The 17436-nt window shown below is 41.7% G+C and overlaps 1 protein-coding gene across 3 annotated transcripts in view; it reads left to right on the plus strand.

The window, feature by feature from the left end:
• The window catches only part of SH3YL1 (SH3 and SYLF domain containing 1), a 264690-nt gene that overhangs the window by 182374 nt on the left and 64880 nt on the right, over positions 1-17436 (plus strand). Inside the window, exon 10 of one of the 3 annotated variants that reach the window (XM_073625462.1) lies at positions 12915-13039. The exons of the other annotated variants lie outside the window; for them this stretch is intronic. Within the exon in view, the coding sequence (XP_073481563.1) occupies positions 12915-13024 (110 nt within the window). The 3' untranslated portion in view covers positions 13025-13039. Of the gene's footprint in view, positions 1-12914; positions 13040-17436 lie in introns of those variants that run through there. 3 annotated transcript variants of the gene reach the window in all.

Consider the following 17436-nt stretch of genomic DNA (forward strand, 5'->3'; position numbering starts at 1 on the left):
AAGAAGCTCGTGTTTACACACCTGTGTGAATGGCTCCATTGAAAACAATGCAGCTGTATTCAAATCAGTAATTAACCACTAAACAACCACACATACAATGCGGCAGGGCGGCCGCTCTGCGCCAGATGTAAACAAGGCAGATTGTCATTCTGTCAGAGTGGAAGGTATTGATCCTGTGTTTCTGCAGAGCAGGGACAGAGGATCTTTGCCCTCCCCTAGTCATAGCCCCCCCCCCCCCGTGAGTAAGCACAACCTAGGCACGTAGTTAACCCTTTGATCGCCTCTGATGTTAACCCCTTCCCAGCCGGTATCATTAGTACAGTGACAGTGCATATTCTTTAGCACTGATCACTGTATTAGTGCCACTGGTCTCCAAAAAGTGTCAGTTAGGTGTCCGATTTGTCCGCCGTAATATCACAGTTCCACAATAAGATGCTGATCACCACCATTACTAGTAATAAAAAAAATATCCCATAGTTTGTAAATGTTATAACATTTGTACATACCAATCAATATACGCTTATTGGGATTCTTTTTACCAAAAATATGTAACAGAATACATATTGGCCTAAATTGATGAAGAAATTTGATTTAAAAAAAAATTTATTGGGTGTGTTTTATAGCAGAAAGTAAAAAATATAGTTTTATTTGTTTGCTTTATAGCACAAGAAATAAAAACCGCAGAAGTGATTAAATACCACCAAAAAAAGCTCTTTGTGAGGAAAAAAAGACATCAGTTTTATTTGGGTACAGCGTCGCAGGACTGTGAAATTGTCAGTTAAAGTAATGCAGTGCCGTAACGCAAAAAATGGCCTGGTCATAAAGGGGGTAAACCTTCTGAAGCTGAAGTGGTTAAAAACACCTTGTATATGTGTTTTTTTAGGGCCATGTGAATGAGGCTTAAGTTAGTACAAATGTAGTACAAATCAGTCACATAGTTTTTTTTTTTTTTTAAAGTTTTTGTGCTCATTTAGATTAGTGTAAAGTTATTTCATAGTTTAATATGTTTCTCTCTTTAGACCTGTGTCTCATAAAACTTAATAGTATGGAAAACTATTTAGGTCTAATTATCATTTTAACTTTTATAATATTACTACCACCAAGTTCTTCAGTTATTATTTCATACTCAGGGTCCTTTCCCTTTGCAAACATAAATTATAATTGTTAGGGGATAGCTAAACTCTCCACAGGGAACATCCACACTTTTAATAAAAATAGTTTTTTTTTTTTCCATTTGTTAGCTCATACTAAGACACCTTTCTCCAACTAAGTTTCATGGTATTAGGTATAAATAGTTCTTACAATGAATTTATAATGTAGATTTTTTAAAGATGTTGCAGATAAAAATGCATAATGCACAACTTTATCCAAACCTTTTTTTTAGCTTTAGATAGATCGATTAAGATTTAGAACTTTTGTCAAGTTTTTATTCCTGTCTTGTGGTCCTATTGGTGATATCAGGACAAGGATCGAGAGGGCGCACGTATGACTGGTACAATTAGCTATGTATTTTTTATATTATATAAATATACTTGTATTTCTGTCTCTGCCCCTATCAGTGGGTTATTATAGCACTTACTGCTGTTTTGATACTCTTGTCACTGAAACAGGAAGTGAGGGTAAACCCCCCCAATGGGGAAACTGATAGTAATTAGAACCTCAATTCTGCAAAAAGTCAGGACGCTGTTTAAAATCGACATAAAAAACAGAATGCAATGCTTTACACATCTTGTAAACCTATATTTTATTCACAGTAGAAAATAGAATGCATATCAAATGTTTAAACTGAGAAAATCTACTATTTGAAGAAAAATATAAGGTAACTTTTGAAATTGATGGCAGCAACATGTCCCAAAAAAGTTGAGACTGGGGAAAAAATAGCTGGCAAAGTAAGTGGTACTAACAAGGAATAGCTGGAAGATCATTTTGCAACTAATTGGGTTAATTGGCAACAGGTCAGTAACATGGTTGGGTATAAAAAGAGCATCTTAGAGAGTCAGAGTTGTGTAACATGGATAATCCGCGCTACCTCAAAAATGGTGCTAATGAGCCCAAATATATAAAATATATATTGTATAATGAAAAACTTGTAACGGTGCTGCAACTAAAAAACTGGAATATTCAGCTCAAAAATGTGTGTAAGATGATATTAAATGCACAACCGAAAATATACTAACACATAAGTGCAAAATCAACAAACAAATATGTGCAAAATCAACAAACAAATATGTACAAAAACGATATATCCTCAACATGCATGGTTTGACATATATCAATTAATGAATAGAGAAAGTTGGAAACTCCATAGGGGCTTCATAGTGCAGTAGGTTTAAAATCAGAGGTTCCTTTATTCCATATGATGGACAACTTACATCTTAAGAAGCAAAAGCAGAAAATTTAAACGAAAAACACAGGAAGGTATGTTTTAAAAGGCACCATTTGTGCTGTTACATGCTGCAGGAGGGACACAAGAGCAAGGTGGCATATAAGAGGTTTGGTCAGGTATTCCTTTTGACGCATTAACTACTACATCAGGCTGAGCATTAATAGCAGCGGCAGGGCTGGACTATTACTCAAGCAGTGGATGCATTCCTTCTGGTAGTACCTCTGCTTTGTGCATCGGGCTATGGTCGGAAAGAGGGTGAAAAACACCTCAAAAAAGGGCTCTAGAAGGACTGCTACAGTCACACGGAAGCCTAGAACCATCTCAAAAAAGATGATATCCTCCCCTGAGAGTAATATGGCTGGTCAGAGTAAGCCATCAGGAGGGGCAAGTGTTGCAGCTACTTATAACACTACAGCCCCTGTGTATATTACTAAGGAGGTTTTTTCTTCAACCGTTTTAAGCTTGGAGCAAAAAATTGATGCTTTAATTGCATCCCAGAGTGGGACTAAGCGCAGCAGGTCCCTGTCCATTGCTCAGGACCCTCTTGCTGAGGAACAAGGAGCGAGAGATGACAAATTTCTTTCAAAGGACCAGGAAGAGGCTGAAGTCTCCTCTTCCGAAGAACCTGATACAGAAATGTCAGGTTCGCAGGAAAGATTGTTGGTACAGTCTCTCACTGAATTGGTCCGCTCCACATTTTTACTGCCAATAACGCAGTCAGTTGATGAGCCCACTTCTAGTTTGTGTTCACTAAAGCCTCCCCAATCTATTCATTCCTTTCCTATCCACTCATAGCTATGGAAGGTAATGTATTCTGAGTGGGAGCACCCAGATAAACAGTTTTTTCCTCCGAAAAAGTTTTCAATATTTTATCCTATGGAGGAAGAGTTTTATAAGAAATGGGGAATTCCAGCAATTGACGCTGCTATATCCTCTGTAAATAAAAACCTGACTTGCCCAGTAGACAATGCTCATATACTAAAGGATCCAACGGATAAGAAGTTGGAGTTCCTTTTTAAAAACTATATTTCGCTCGCAGGTTCAGTCGCTCAACCTACGCTGGCAGCGATCGGAGTATCTCAGTCCTTAAAGGACCAGTTTATAGAGGTACTCAAAGTTATTCCTGATCAGCAACAGTAGACGCTATGAAAGATTTTATTCTCCAGGCCTCATGGCTCATGCTAGGGCTGGTACATGTGCGTAAAAGCCTATGGTTGAAAAATTGGTCAGCCGAGGTGCCATACATAAAGCTCTTGGCCAGTTTCCCTTTTCATGGTGAACGGTTGTTTGGAGACGATCTGGATAAATATATCCAAAGAATTTCTAATGGGAAAAGTTCCCTTTTACCAATTAAGAAGAAGTTTAAGCATTTTTCTTTTAAACGTGCTTCTTCCCCAGTGCCGTGGGCATCAGCCTCCAGGCAGTCACGACAGCCTCCACCGTCAGGTTCAAGAGGTAAATCTCAGGGTCAGTCCCAGGGCCAAAAAAGGGCCTGGGGGAAGAAACCCACAAAACAGAATACTAAAGCCTCCCTATGAAGTGGTGCCCCTGCTCGCTCGAATGGGGGGAAGGCTTCTACAGTTTTCAAAGGTCTGGCAGGAACAATGTCAAGACAGATGGGTGGCTTCCTCAATTTCTCTAAGTTACAAACTAGAGTTCCGAGAGTTCCCGTCTCCTCGTTTTCTCAGATCAAACGTTCCCAGAGATCCAGTGAAAAAGAAGTCTCTCTTTCTGGCTTTGGATCATCTCTTGTCTCAAAGAGTGATATCGGTGGTCCCATTGGAAGAGCAAGATTTGGGGTTTTATTCAAACCTGTTCGTGGTTCCAAAACCAAACAGGGGTGTCAGACCCATTTTAGATCTCAAAGATCTAAACTGGTTTTTGAATATCCGTTCTTTTCGCATGGAGTCAATCCGATCAGTAGTCTCCATCCTACAAGGGAGAGAACTTCTGGCGTCAATCGACATCAAGGATGCTTATCTCCATGTGCTGATTTTCCCCGCTCACCAGAAATTTCTGCGCTTCGAGGTGGAAAATCTTCATTTCCAGTTTGTAGCTCTGCCTTTCGGGCTAGCTACTGCACCTCGAGTGTTTACAAAGATCCTGGCTCCTCCTGTAGCCAGGTTAAAGGCTCAAGGTTTAATGATACTAGCCTACTTAGACGATCTACTCTTGATAGATCACTCGGTAGCCTGCTTAAACCAAACTTTGGTCACCACAGTCAGCTACCTGGAATACCTAGGTTGGATTCTCAACCTAGAGAAATCCTCCTTAAAACTATCAAGGAGATTGCAATACTTGGGGCTGATCATAGATACAGCTCAGAAGAGAGTGTTTTTGCCCCAGGAAAGGATCAGTTCCATAAAGGTACTGATTCAGTTGGTCAAAATCCTTCTATTTGACTTTGCATGAAATTGTTGGGAAAGATAGTGGCTTCTTTTGAGACTATTCCTTATGCACAGTTTCAAGCAAGACTGCTGCAAACCAGTATCCTTTCAACTTGGAACAAGAAGGTCCAAGCTCTGGACTTTGCGTTTATCCCCCAATGTGCTCCAGAGCCTCAGTTGGTGGTTGATATCCAAGAATCTTCAAAAAGGGAAATCCTTTCTGCCAGTTACCTGGAAGGTGGTAACAGATGCCAGCTATCTGGGCTGGGGAGCAGTCCTGGAAGAAGCGTCTGTCCAAGGGAAATGGTCCAAATCAGAGATGACCTTGCCCATCAATATTCTAGAGATTCGGGCAGTACGCCTGGCCCTGGAGGTCTAGACGCTCAGACTACAGAATTGTCCTGTCAGAATCCAATCCAACAATGCCACAGCGATGGCCTATATCAATCACCAAGGGGGCACGAGAAGTCGTGCGCCCAGAAAGAGGTGAATCATATTCTTTCTTGGGCAAAAAACAACATTCCTTGCCTATCAGCAATTTTCATTCCAGGGATAGAGAATTGGCAGGCGGACTACTTGAGTCGCCAACAATTGTTCCCGGGAGAATGTTCCCTTCATCCCGACATCTTTCTGTCAATATGTCAAAAATGGGGAGTTCCGGACGTGGATCTGTATGCGTGCAGGTTCAACAACAAGATCGACAACTTTGTGTCAAGGACAAGGGATCCGATGGCATACGGAACAGATGCTTTGGTCTTCCCGTGGGATCAGTTTTCACTGATCTATGCATTCCCTCCTGTTCTGCTGCTTCCGCATCTTCTTCGCAGGATCAAGCAAGAAGGGAAGGAGGTGATTCTGGTGACCCCAGCGTGGCCCAGAAGATCTTGGTTTGCCAAGATCATAAAGATTGCAGTAGCTGGCCTTGAGTACTATCAAGGGTCAGGTGTTTGCCTTATTGGTATTTTTTCAACAACCACTTGCTTCACACTCTCTGGTTCGTAACTTTATTCAGGGGGTAACGCGGATTAATCCCCCAGTTAGGTCACCCCTGAACCCTTGGGACTTAAATTTAGTCCTGTCTGCATTACAAAAACAGCCTTTTGAGCCAATTCGAGATATTCCCTTGGTCCTCTTGACGAGAAAAATTATTTTCTTGGTTGCCATATCTTCTGCAAGAAGAGTATCAGAGTTGGCTGCTCTTTCTTGTAAAGAGGCATATTTGATTATTCATAAGGGTAAGGTTGTCTTGCGGCCTCATCCTAATTTCCTACCAAAGGTAGTGTCAAGTTTTCATTTAAACCAGGATATTGTTCTGCCTTCATTTTTTCCAGAACCTCGCTCTGTGGAAGAAAAGTCACTACATTCTCTTGATGTGGTGAGAGCAGTCAAGGTCTATTTGAAAGTGACCGCTCAGATTCATAAAACAGATGTTTTCTTTGTGTTGCCAGACGGTCCTAATAGAGGACAGGCAGCGTCAAAATCTACAACTCCTAAATGGATTCGTCAAGTGATTGTTCAAGCTTATGGTTTAAAGAGGAAAATTCCTCCTTTTCATAGTAAAGCGCACTTCACCAGGGCTGTTAGTGCTTCTTGGGCAGTGCATCACCAAGCCTCCATGGCTCAGATCTGCAAGGCCGCAAGTTGGTCTTCAGTCCATACATTTACCAGATTCTATCAAGTAGATGTAAAAGGTCATGAGGATATCGCCATTGGGCGCAGTGTACTGCAGGCTGCAGTATAAGTCCTCTAGTCTCTTAGTGCCCTACTTTTGTTGTGTCTCCCTCCCTTCAATTGGAATTGCTATGGGACATCCCACATAGTAACTACTATGGCTCTGTGTTCCATGCTGTACGATAAGAAAATAAGATTTTTATAACAGCTTACCTGTAAAATCCTTTTCTTTGAAGTACATCACGGGACACAGAGGTCCCTCCCTTTTTGTAAGCACATGTATTGCTTTGCTACAAAACTGAGGTACTCCCAGCAGTGGGAGGGGTTATATATGGAGTGCACTTTTTGTCTTAGGGCGTGCCAGTGTCCATCACCTGAAGGTGGCCTATAACCCACATAGTAACTACTATGGCTCTGTGTCCCGTGATGTACTTCAGAGAAAAGGCTTTTACAGGTAAGCTGTTATAAAAATCCTATTATTGTACTTCAGATTTGCTGGACGCCCAGAAGCAGGGGGAGGTTATTTAGAAATTATTTCTGTGATCTAGGGTGAGAGCCAGTAGCTGTTCCGCGATAGGTGTTCTCACCCTTTATCTTTCTAGAAGTAGACCTCCCTTTGTCCGCAGAGCCACCGGGTCTATAGTTGCCTCTAGGTAGCCTCCGTCCTCGGAGTATGGCCAGGAGACCAGTATTATTCGCTGTGTCCTTCGAACTACTGTTCTCATCATTGGATCTAATAGTCCAATTGAGGACCTTTCCCAGTTTGAAATCTGCAATATTGCACTCAAGTTTCTTCAACCTTAGGGTGTCAAAATCCCCATGTGTGAAACTTCTGTAAATTAGCCTGTATAGTTTTAATTAGACTTTGGCAGGATGACTGCATACATTGTCTCTTTGATGAGCTCCATCTACTCCAGGGAGCATCTTATGGACATAAACAGCCATTGGTGATTGGGGTCTTAGGCCTCTAGGGGTAAGCTTGAGCCCAACGTATCGTTTAAGGACCTCAGTGTCCCACCACTGCATACTTTTGTACTTCATTATGTCTCCCAACCTATAAAAAGATTTAAGCAGATGTTTACTGATGTCGGTAGTGGTACCTGATGTCAAATATGAGGGCGATGGTTCGGGGCCAGCAACAGACAAATCTTCTGGATTTTGTGCCATAAGTTCAGATGCTTTCTTATCCAGATCACTCTATCTGGGTTCTCTATTGTGCTCACTAAACAGTAACCCTAATGACTGCATAAGCAAAACCACCTGAAGTGGGAATTTCAAAAGCAATTTAACCCTTGTATGACAACAGGGGATGAAGCCTGAGGAGCTGCCATGTAACCCAAAAGTACACTAAAAACCAATCAAAATAAGCCTCACACCAACTAGACGTTCAGCTCACAGTGCTCAAACTTTAAGCTCTGGGACTTGTTACTAGTAGAATCCTTTCTGTAACATTCTTGCCCAGCCTTGAATATGGCTGTAGATGAGAGAAGACTGTCCTGGAATGAAAGTGGGGCTGAGATTGCTGAGCTCTTTTCAGAAAATGCTATATGCCTGGCTGTCTTCCTAGAACTCTTGCATTAATACTTTGAATCATGCACTGCGAACAAGTGCACAGATAAGGACTTCTGATTTTTCACTGACTGGCGTGATCCTAATGCTTGTTCCAGATTGTTGATTAAGTATTAAAACTAATGAGCCAACAACACAGCCAGTTAAATTAAATTTTCAAATGCAGACCAGCCGTGGAAGTTCCTATAATTCTGTTATGAAAGGACTCATTTATTATTACAGCCCCTCATACTTAAAATGTGATTGTGTTTTCTGAGGGAGAAAAGTGTTGCATATTGATGGTTTTTATGATGACAATACCATGCACATACAGTATATGTGGTATGTGGTTGGGAACAAAACCAGATGGGTAGGACTTCTTTTGGATTTCCGAACACAAAAAATGTTTTCCCTGTGCTCACATAAGCCTAGCTACCATTATACTGTACTCTCCCCATGTTCTTCCTTCCGTCAGATGTTGTAAAATACAAAAAAGCTTGTGAATTGCCAAATGTTCACCAGACAGCTCTTAATGTGTATCACATCCATGAAGTACATCACACAACCAAACTTCACAACATAGCTTTTAGCAGTCTGCTTATACAATGTTGATACGTAATGTGACGGTATGTGAGGTGAGATACACGGTAATAGGTACATTTCACCTCGCATTCGTTCCATTGTAAGGGACTGAACCGGAATCCGGAACGTTTTTTCCAGCCTCTGTGGCAGGCTGGGTTCCGGTCCGGATGTTCAGGTCCACTGGAGTCCAGAGTCAGCTGGACTTTAAATATCCAGGAAGAGAGCACAGCAGGTCTCTCTGGTTTTTGAGACTCAGGAAGGAACCTGAGTGAGAGGAGCTCTGGGAGTTGGACTAAAAGGTTTGCTTTTCCGCATGTTTTGTGGGTGACGGGGACCAGTCCTGCACTGTATAGAGAGGAGACTATTTGTTTAGTTAGCGCCGGACAGCAAGGATTTAATTTACTGTTTGTTTGTTTTCTATTTTGCAAACCTCCTGCAAATAAACCTGGCATCCGCCAGATTTTTAAGAAAGTGCCCGTTTGCTGACTGTCGTTCAGAAAAAGTTGATCCCACAAGCTAATTCTCCACACGTGGTGGATTCAGCGGGCAATTTCTGAAGATGGAGGAAATGATAAAGGCCCTGCTACAGGCCAATGCAGCTCAGCAGGAAACCACCTGCCAAGTCACAGAGGCCGCTGCAGCACAACAGGCAGTCGCTGCAGCACAACATGCCGCCCAGCAGGAGATGAACCGGCAAGTCGCAGAGGCCGCTGCAGCACAAAAGGCGGCCCAGCAGGAGATGAATTGGCAAGTCGCAGCTCAACAGGCGGTCGCTGCAGCACAACAGGCAAGCCAGCAGGAGATGAACCGGCAGTTCGCAGAGGCTCTAGGGGAACTGAAAAAGGGGTCCCCACCTCCTGTGCCAGTGGAACCAAAGCTGGTACGTGCCTCCTACCACCTACAGAAAATGACACCTGCTGATGATGTCGAGGCATACCTTGCAACTTTTGAGAGAGTCACTGTCCACGAGGGATGGCCAAAAGAGCAGTGGGTGGGTCTGTTGGCCCCATTTCTAACAGGAGAACCCCAAAAGGCCTATTTTGATCTAGAACCAGATAAGGTCCAGGACTATGAGTCTCTAAAGACAGAGATACTCGCAGACTTGGGTGTCACCATGGCAGTCTGGGCCCAGCGCGTGCATCAGTGGTCCTACTCCAGCAACAAGCCACCCCGTTCACAAATGTTTGACCTGGTACACCTCACCAGGAAGTGGTTGCAGCCAGAGACCTTGACAAGACCTCAGATCGTGGAGCGTGTGGTAATGGACCGGTATCTGCATATGCTCCCTGCTGCCCTGAGGAAGTGGGTCGGACAGGGGAACCCCAAAACTGCAACCCAGTTGGTGGACCTAGTGGAGAGGTACACTGCCACTAAGGCATTGGTGAACCCATCTATGTCCCACTACGGTGTCTCTAGGGGTGCAAGATCGCCCAGCGGTTCTGTTAAGTCTGTTCCAGGGTTCAAGAGCATGGGGAAGGTGGATAAGACTGTTGTTACAGCTGATGAGACTGTCGGTTCTAGACCTGAAAACTGGCCAAAGAAGCCAGGAAGGTCTTTGGGGCCATTAAGAGGACTGGGGGTAGGCCACATACGGTGTTTTCGTTGCCATGCATTAGGGCATATTGCTGCAAACTGTCCTATAGATGAAGAACCTATGCTTTTATGAAAAGACGTAGCATTCAGCCTAGACCCTTAAAATGGGCATTTTCTTTTGGCTGCCCTTCTTTTGACTTTACAGTATCCATTGTGCATCTTCCCAGACTTGTCTGAGTTCCTCACATCCTGAGATCTCTGGTTTCTACTATGGTAGGAGTCTATCCTTGGGAATGAAATCCCACTAGGATTCCTTCCCACAGGGGAGTCCTGATTTCCCAAATGTGGTTATGGTCTTGTAGTGATTGGCACTTTTCAACCCTGTCCCTCTCTCAAGGGAACTCTTGGCCCACAATGTCAACAGGGAACAGTCCCTACTGCTCCTTTTGCTTGTAAGGACCTGACCCTGCAGCATCTTCTGGCCACTCTAAGGACATCCACTGTGGACCTTTTGACCTCTTCTTTATGTTTAGCAGACTTCTTCTCACTTTCCCCTTTCAGGACTAGTGAGATTCTTCGGGAATGTCCTTCTAATATAGTCTCTCAGTCTCTTTCAGACTGTTCTTTATTAGGGAGTTTCGACTCTGGACAAGTGACCAAGTTTGTCTCTTAAGACTGAGAAGTTGCAGGCGGTATTTGCCAGTTACTGTTTTGGGTTGACATGGTTCCATCCCCCCCACCTTGAGCAGACTCCTCTAAGAGCATATCCTCATACCTGGCCCTTGAGTCTGGTTTTCTGGAACATTCCCTGAGTTGCCAGGGAGTCTTCTGTGGTTTGGTGTTTTGACCTGAAAGTCTCCTTAGTTGTCTTCCTTTTCTCTGTCCAAAAATCAAGTGGAAATTTCTAGTAGTAGCACCAGGATTTTACCCTTCGCCCCCCGAGAATGCAACTTTCTTCAGCAGTAGGTTTATTGATTCTTGGAATCATACATTTGGTAACCAGTTAGACAGGTTTACAGTGGAGTCTGTCACACCTCAGGAACACCCCAGGTGTTTTGTTGGAAAATCCCTTTTTTGTTCTTCTGAACCTGGTATTCTTGTACCACTATCTTGGTTTACGGTGTGCCTTCATTTATGCCCTACTCCTTGTGCAGATAACATAATCACCCTACTACCTCTTTTGGAAATACTTGGAATACTTTGTTTTTCACCCCTTTAGATGGATAGTTTGTTGGTCCTTGAGGCCCATGGTTTCTTCAGGTAGCCATTATCATAAACCCTTAGTGGTGTTCCTCTGTCCTGGTCTGGTTCACCAGGTTGATTCTTGGTATGCTTCCCTTGGTCAGAGCAGTTCCCCCATTTTGCATGGCCATTTCAACATCTAGTTTTATTTGGAAATTGATTCCTTCAGATACTTTCTTGTGGAATGGTTCCTATGTTTGTTGGCTGTTATCCACCTCTCAGTTGGACTGCTTTTGGACATGCAGACTGTTTCAGAATTGATGTGTTCCTCAATGGGTGATAAATTAAATAAGATTTTTGTACTTACCATAAACATCTTTTTCTTGAAGTTCACTGAGGGACTCAGGTCTTGGCCCTCTATGTTTATTGGCCCTATGTAATGATTGCTCACAAAAATGAGGCATGCGAAGTAGAGGAAGGGGGCTGGCTTGCAAAGTTTTTTTCTGTTTGCCAGTGTCCCTAAGGTACGTAGGAGACAGTATAACCCAAAGTTTTCAGAATTTCTGTGTCCCTCAATGAACTTCAAGAAAATAAGTGAAAACATTTTATTTCATATATTCTGCAACCCATAGACAAAATTAAAAAACATGCCTTTTTCTTTGATCTATGTTATAATTATAATTTGTCGTGTTTAAAATTACACTAAAAATATGATTTTGGTACAAAGCCCCGCAAAGTTTTTTACAAATGTATTCTTTTTAATATAGTACTTTACAAATTAACAAACAAAACAAATAGAAATGGAAAACAAGTTCAAATATTAATGATTAGAAAAACAGAAATAAGCCAAATCAGAAGGATAATAATAGCTAAGGGGAGAAAGGGGAAGATTTACGAGTAAATAGGGCTGATTATGGTAAACTAAGGGCTAAAAAGTTAAATAGGAACAAATTGTGTTTTAATTGTCAAGTTGCTTTAACTACAACATGCAGATCAACGTTGTGTGGGTAGCACAATGGCTAAGTGGCTAGCACTTCCGCTTAGTAGCACTAGGGTCGTTGGTTTGAATCCCAACCATGGCACTACCTGCTTGGAGTTTGCATGTCCTGCCTGTGTCTGTGTGGGCTTTCTTCAGGAACTCCGGTATCCTACTACACAACAAAGACATGCTGGTAGATTAATTGGCTCCTGTCTAAATTGGCCCTAGTATGTGTATGTATGAATGTGCGTCAGGGACCTTAGATTGTAAGCTCCTTGAGAGCAGGGACTGATAGGACTGTAATATATATATGTGTAAAGCGCTACGTAAATTGACAGATGAATCCGCAGATGAATCAAACAGAGTATATTGCATTTTTAAACACTGTGTGAGAACGTCAATTTTTTGACAGCAGCTGCTGTATTTACACAGCAATTCTGGGCTGTCATATTGACTGGTAGGGGAGTGGCAAATAGTTGGATGACAGGGCATACTACCTGTGTGCTTTGATTACGTTTTTTGGGCATGTGTAGCACATCCATTGTCCACAACTGGTTAATGGTGCCTGTTGGGGTCAGTGAGGACAATATATATCAGTGTACTGTCATAGCAAGTCTAGCATAGTATTTGTCATTTCTCTTCACAGATGTCTTCACGCTAATATTTCAAGTGACACAGCTGCTGATATCAATAGGAAGAGAAATGTCAGGAGGAATAAGCAATGTAACTGAGAGATTTGTAAAGCATCCAAAGTGAAGATAATATCTTTTGTTTTCATCGTTAATGTGATATATAATCTAGCAAAACACACACTTGTGCACAGTAGTTCTATACAGTAAAAAATCTCTGTAATAACACAGTTCTGCTGAAAGCACTCTTTTTCTGCATGTTTTGGACAGCTGTGCTAGGTATCAAGAGAACTGATTTCTTTGTTTCTCATGATACTATTTCTTTGAGTATTCTTGGTTTCATTATGTATACTAATATCATCATTATCACATAGTTCTTATTAAAAAAAATATTCATATCCTTGGAAGTTTTAATATTTGTCGCAGAACACAGTGGGTTTATTTTTTTTCATTTACACCAATCAACAGAAATAAACTGTTTCATGTCAAAGTTAAAAAAGAAGCTCTCCAAAGTGATTTAAATTATGTACAATGACAACGCACAAAATAACTGACTTCAGTTTGCTGGTGTTCAGTTGTTAGTTTGAAATGGAAAAATTCAGCAGAACATACTAACAGAACACGGCTCATGTGTAAGTTAAAGTCTACAGGCTTGGAAATATCAGTTTGTAAATGGATAGAAAACTGGCTAAAAGACAGAATTCAGAGAGTAGTGGTTAATGATTCTTACTCTGAATGGTCTATTGTTATCTGGTGTACCCCAAGGTTCAGTGCTGGGACCCTTACTCTTTAATATCTTTATAAATTATATTGGGTCTGGGATCAAAAGTAACAATTTTGTCTTTGCAGATGACACCAAGCTATGCAGTGGAATAACGTCCTTACAGGATGTCTCCAATTTACTAGCTGACCTCAATGCACTGTCTGATTGGGCGTCTATGTGGCAGATGAGGTTTAATGTTGAGAAATGTAAAGTTATGCACTTGGGGGCTAAGAATATGCATGCATCATACATACTAGGGGGAGTACAACTGGGGGAATCCGTAGTGGAGAAGGATCTGGGGGTTTTGGTAGATCATAAGCTCAATAATAGCATGCAATGCCAAGCTGCGGTTTCCAAAGCGAGCAAAGTCCTTTCTTGTATTAAGAGAGGTATGGACTCCAGAGAGAGAGATATCATTTTGCCCCTGTTCAAATCATTAGTAAGACTTCATCTGGAATATGCAGTTCAGTTTTGGGCACCAGTTCTCAAAAAGGATATCGGGGAACTGGAGAAAGTGCAGAGAAGGGCAACCAAACTGATAAGAGGCATGGGGGAGCTCAGCTATGAGGAAAGATTAGAGGAACTGAATGTATTCACTCTCGAGAAGAGGAGATTAAGGGGGGATATGATCAACATGTTCAAATATTTAAGGGGTCCATATAGTGAACTTGGTGTTGAATTATTCACTTTACGGTCAACACAGAGGACAAGGGGGCACTTTTTACGACTGTAGCAAAAGAGATTTCATCTCCAATACAGAAAGGTTTCTTCACAGTAAGAGCTGTGAAAATGTGGAATAGACTCCCGCCAGAGATGATTCTGGCCAGCTCAGTAGATTGCTTTAAGAAAGGCCTGGATACTTTCCTAAATGTACATAATATAACTGGGTACTAGCATTTATAGGTAAAGTTGATCCAGGGAAAATCCAATTGCCTCTTGGGGGATCAGGAAGGAATTTTTTCCCCTGCTGTAGCAAATAGGAGCATGCTCTGCTGGGGTTTTTTGCCTTCCTCTGGATCAACTGTGGGTATAGAATTGGGTATATTGGATTGTAAGATATTTTTTTTTGTTTTTTTGGGGGTTTTTTTTATGGTTGAACTGGATGGACTTTTTTCAACCTGACTAACTATGTAACTATATACTAATCCGGATCTCCCCAGCTTAGGTTCTCTCTTGCTTCTTCTGGACTTTCCAACGTTTTCCCTGACCAGCTATAAAATATATTTCCCAGAGTTTGCTCTGTATCTGCCCTGGAGTCTCTTAGCCAAATGATGGTGCTTAGTTAACTGAGCCTTGCAGTATACAGTATATAATATGTTCAGACCACCTCAATTGTCTTTCTTCGATGAAGCAGCTGTGCAACACTATTGTGTTTCCAGATTCCCAATGGTTCTCCTGCTTGTATCTATAACCTTAGGATTTTGGCCCTTATCTTTGGCTCTTGGCAACATGTAAGGACAAGAACAGAGACATTGATAAATCACAATTTCCAAAAATTGTAGTTGATGCTTCCTTGCCATAGATTGGTGCAGTCTGCACAAAATGCAGCCCAGTGTTCTGACCACCTGTTTTGTTTTTTTTGTGTTTTTTTTTTAGTTATAAACAACTTTACTAGACAAAATGATGGCCTACTGAAGGCCTTATTTTTAGTTGGACTACTGGGTTACGCGTAGGGATAGCAGAGCCCAAGACTGCATACTATTGTCAAATTTACATATTTCTGAAAATCAAATGCATCCAAACACATCTCAAGAGTTGCTGAGATGTGTTTATGTTATAACCTAATAGGACAATAGGTCTACATATTAGATGCCTAACAGAAACTTGTTTTCCTTAGGCTTCATTTGGTCAAGTAGCCCTCTTTCATTAGCAGCATACAATCAATGAAAAGTGTCCTATATGAGTTTACTTAAAATGCTTAACAATATTGTATTCAGGCCATCAAATTGAAAAAAAAAGTCATTTGTAAACTGTTTAGATTTAGGGCAGAGCAGGTTTTAGGACATCAAATATTGTGATACCTATAGAGATTGTTTCCATTACTCATTAGACCAGGAGTTTCAAAGTCAATTTCATTGTGGGCAACATTAGCAATGCGGTTGCTGTTTATGTTGTATGTGTAAGACTATATAAATGTACCTGCTCTTTATCATATTAAATAATTGCCTCTGCACTTGATTATTACTGATTTTAGTAACAAGTTAAGACTTAAGCTGTGAAGGGCAGGTGCAGACCGGCACAGAGCCCACTCACACTCTTGTAGCAGATGATGCAAGTCTAAGAAGGAGTATCACACACTGCTGGTATCATCCACAAGAAATTTTAGTGGAAACTGCTGAACATGGTGTTCTGTCTGAGCAGTCTCCAAAGAAGTTTCTTGTGGAAGATACCAGCGGTGTCCGACCGTCCTTTTCAACTGGCATAGAAATGTCCAGAGCACCCCATCCCCCATTACATCAGATGTCAAGAACCCCACCATCAGAAGTCTTCTACCCTCAATTGCATCACAGTGCACCCCCCCCCTTTACGTTCTGCTGCTACCAGGAAGAAGCTGGGGCAAAGCTGGGAAGCAAAAAATGCATGGTCTTAAGGAGGACCATAGGAGGGCTGGAGTCAGCTGCCAGAGTCTGCAGAATGCTAAGACCAGGAGAGGTGGAGATGAGGGTGTTGCTGCAGCTGCACGAAGAGAAGCAAAATCTGTAGGAGGAGTTCTGTCCTCTTCTCTGCTACCGACTGCTGAGACAAAGGGGGCACCTCAGCTGTAGGAGAGGTGCGTGGGCCACATGACATGGCCTGGTCGGTAAAATTCGGCCCACGGGCCTTGTATTTGACATGTGCAGTAGATTGATTCGGTATCACTATACCTAGTTTGATCCAAGGGTAGCCATGAAAGTGAATACTAAGACTATGGGGTTATTTACTAAAACTGGAGAGTGCAAAATCTGGTGCATAGAAACCAATCAGCTTCCAGATTTTATTGCCAGAGCTTAATAGAACAAGCTAAAATTAGAAGCTGATTGCCTGTTATGCACAGCTGCACAAGATTTTGAGTGCACAAGTTTTAGTAAATCTCCCCCTGTAACTTATAACACCAACTAAATGTGCAAGCTATGAGAGGGAGATCCAAGTGTTATTCCATAGAGGGGGTTAGATTAAAAAAAAATCTCTATTATACTACAAAGTGCTTTTGACTGGGATTTTAGGCACATGCGTGTATGGTGGCATATTTCTCCTCACGAAGGAGTTAATCAAAGTCCTGTGTCACAATTGATAAAATCTTATCTAGTGTTAAGCTGCATTAATCCTTGTTTAAATATAGAATGGACAGAATGTTTCCTTCCTGTCCCTGCCTGGGAAGACCACTCTAAAAAGCTAATCTGGATTATCTTTAGTCAGGATGGGGAAACCCCTTTTAAGGGCATTATGCTTGAAAGCATTTTTTACTTAAATGTTAGGATTGATGACACTTAGCTTTAGGGTCAAAAACAATTTCGAGCTGTTGTCTTCATTTCCCCACAGCCTGATATTTGTTAAAGCAGTCCTCGAATCATATATACAGTACTGTGCAAAGGTTTTAGGTAAAGTAAGAATGGTTTAAAAATATATATATATTGTTTATTGTTATCGGTTTACAAAATGCAAAGTGAGCGAATAAAATAAAAATCTAAATCAGATCAATATTTGGTGTGTGACAGCCTTTTGGCTTCAAACCAGTATCAATTCTTACACTTGCACACTTTGTATACTTACATAAGGTCAGGGATTTTGTAGGATTA

Source organism: Aquarana catesbeiana, linkage group LG04, assembly GCF_042186555.1.
Source record: "Aquarana catesbeiana isolate 2022-GZ linkage group LG04, ASM4218655v1, whole genome shotgun sequence".
In the NCBI taxonomy this organism is placed as follows: Eukaryota; Metazoa; Chordata; class Amphibia; order Anura; family Ranidae; genus Aquarana; species Aquarana catesbeiana.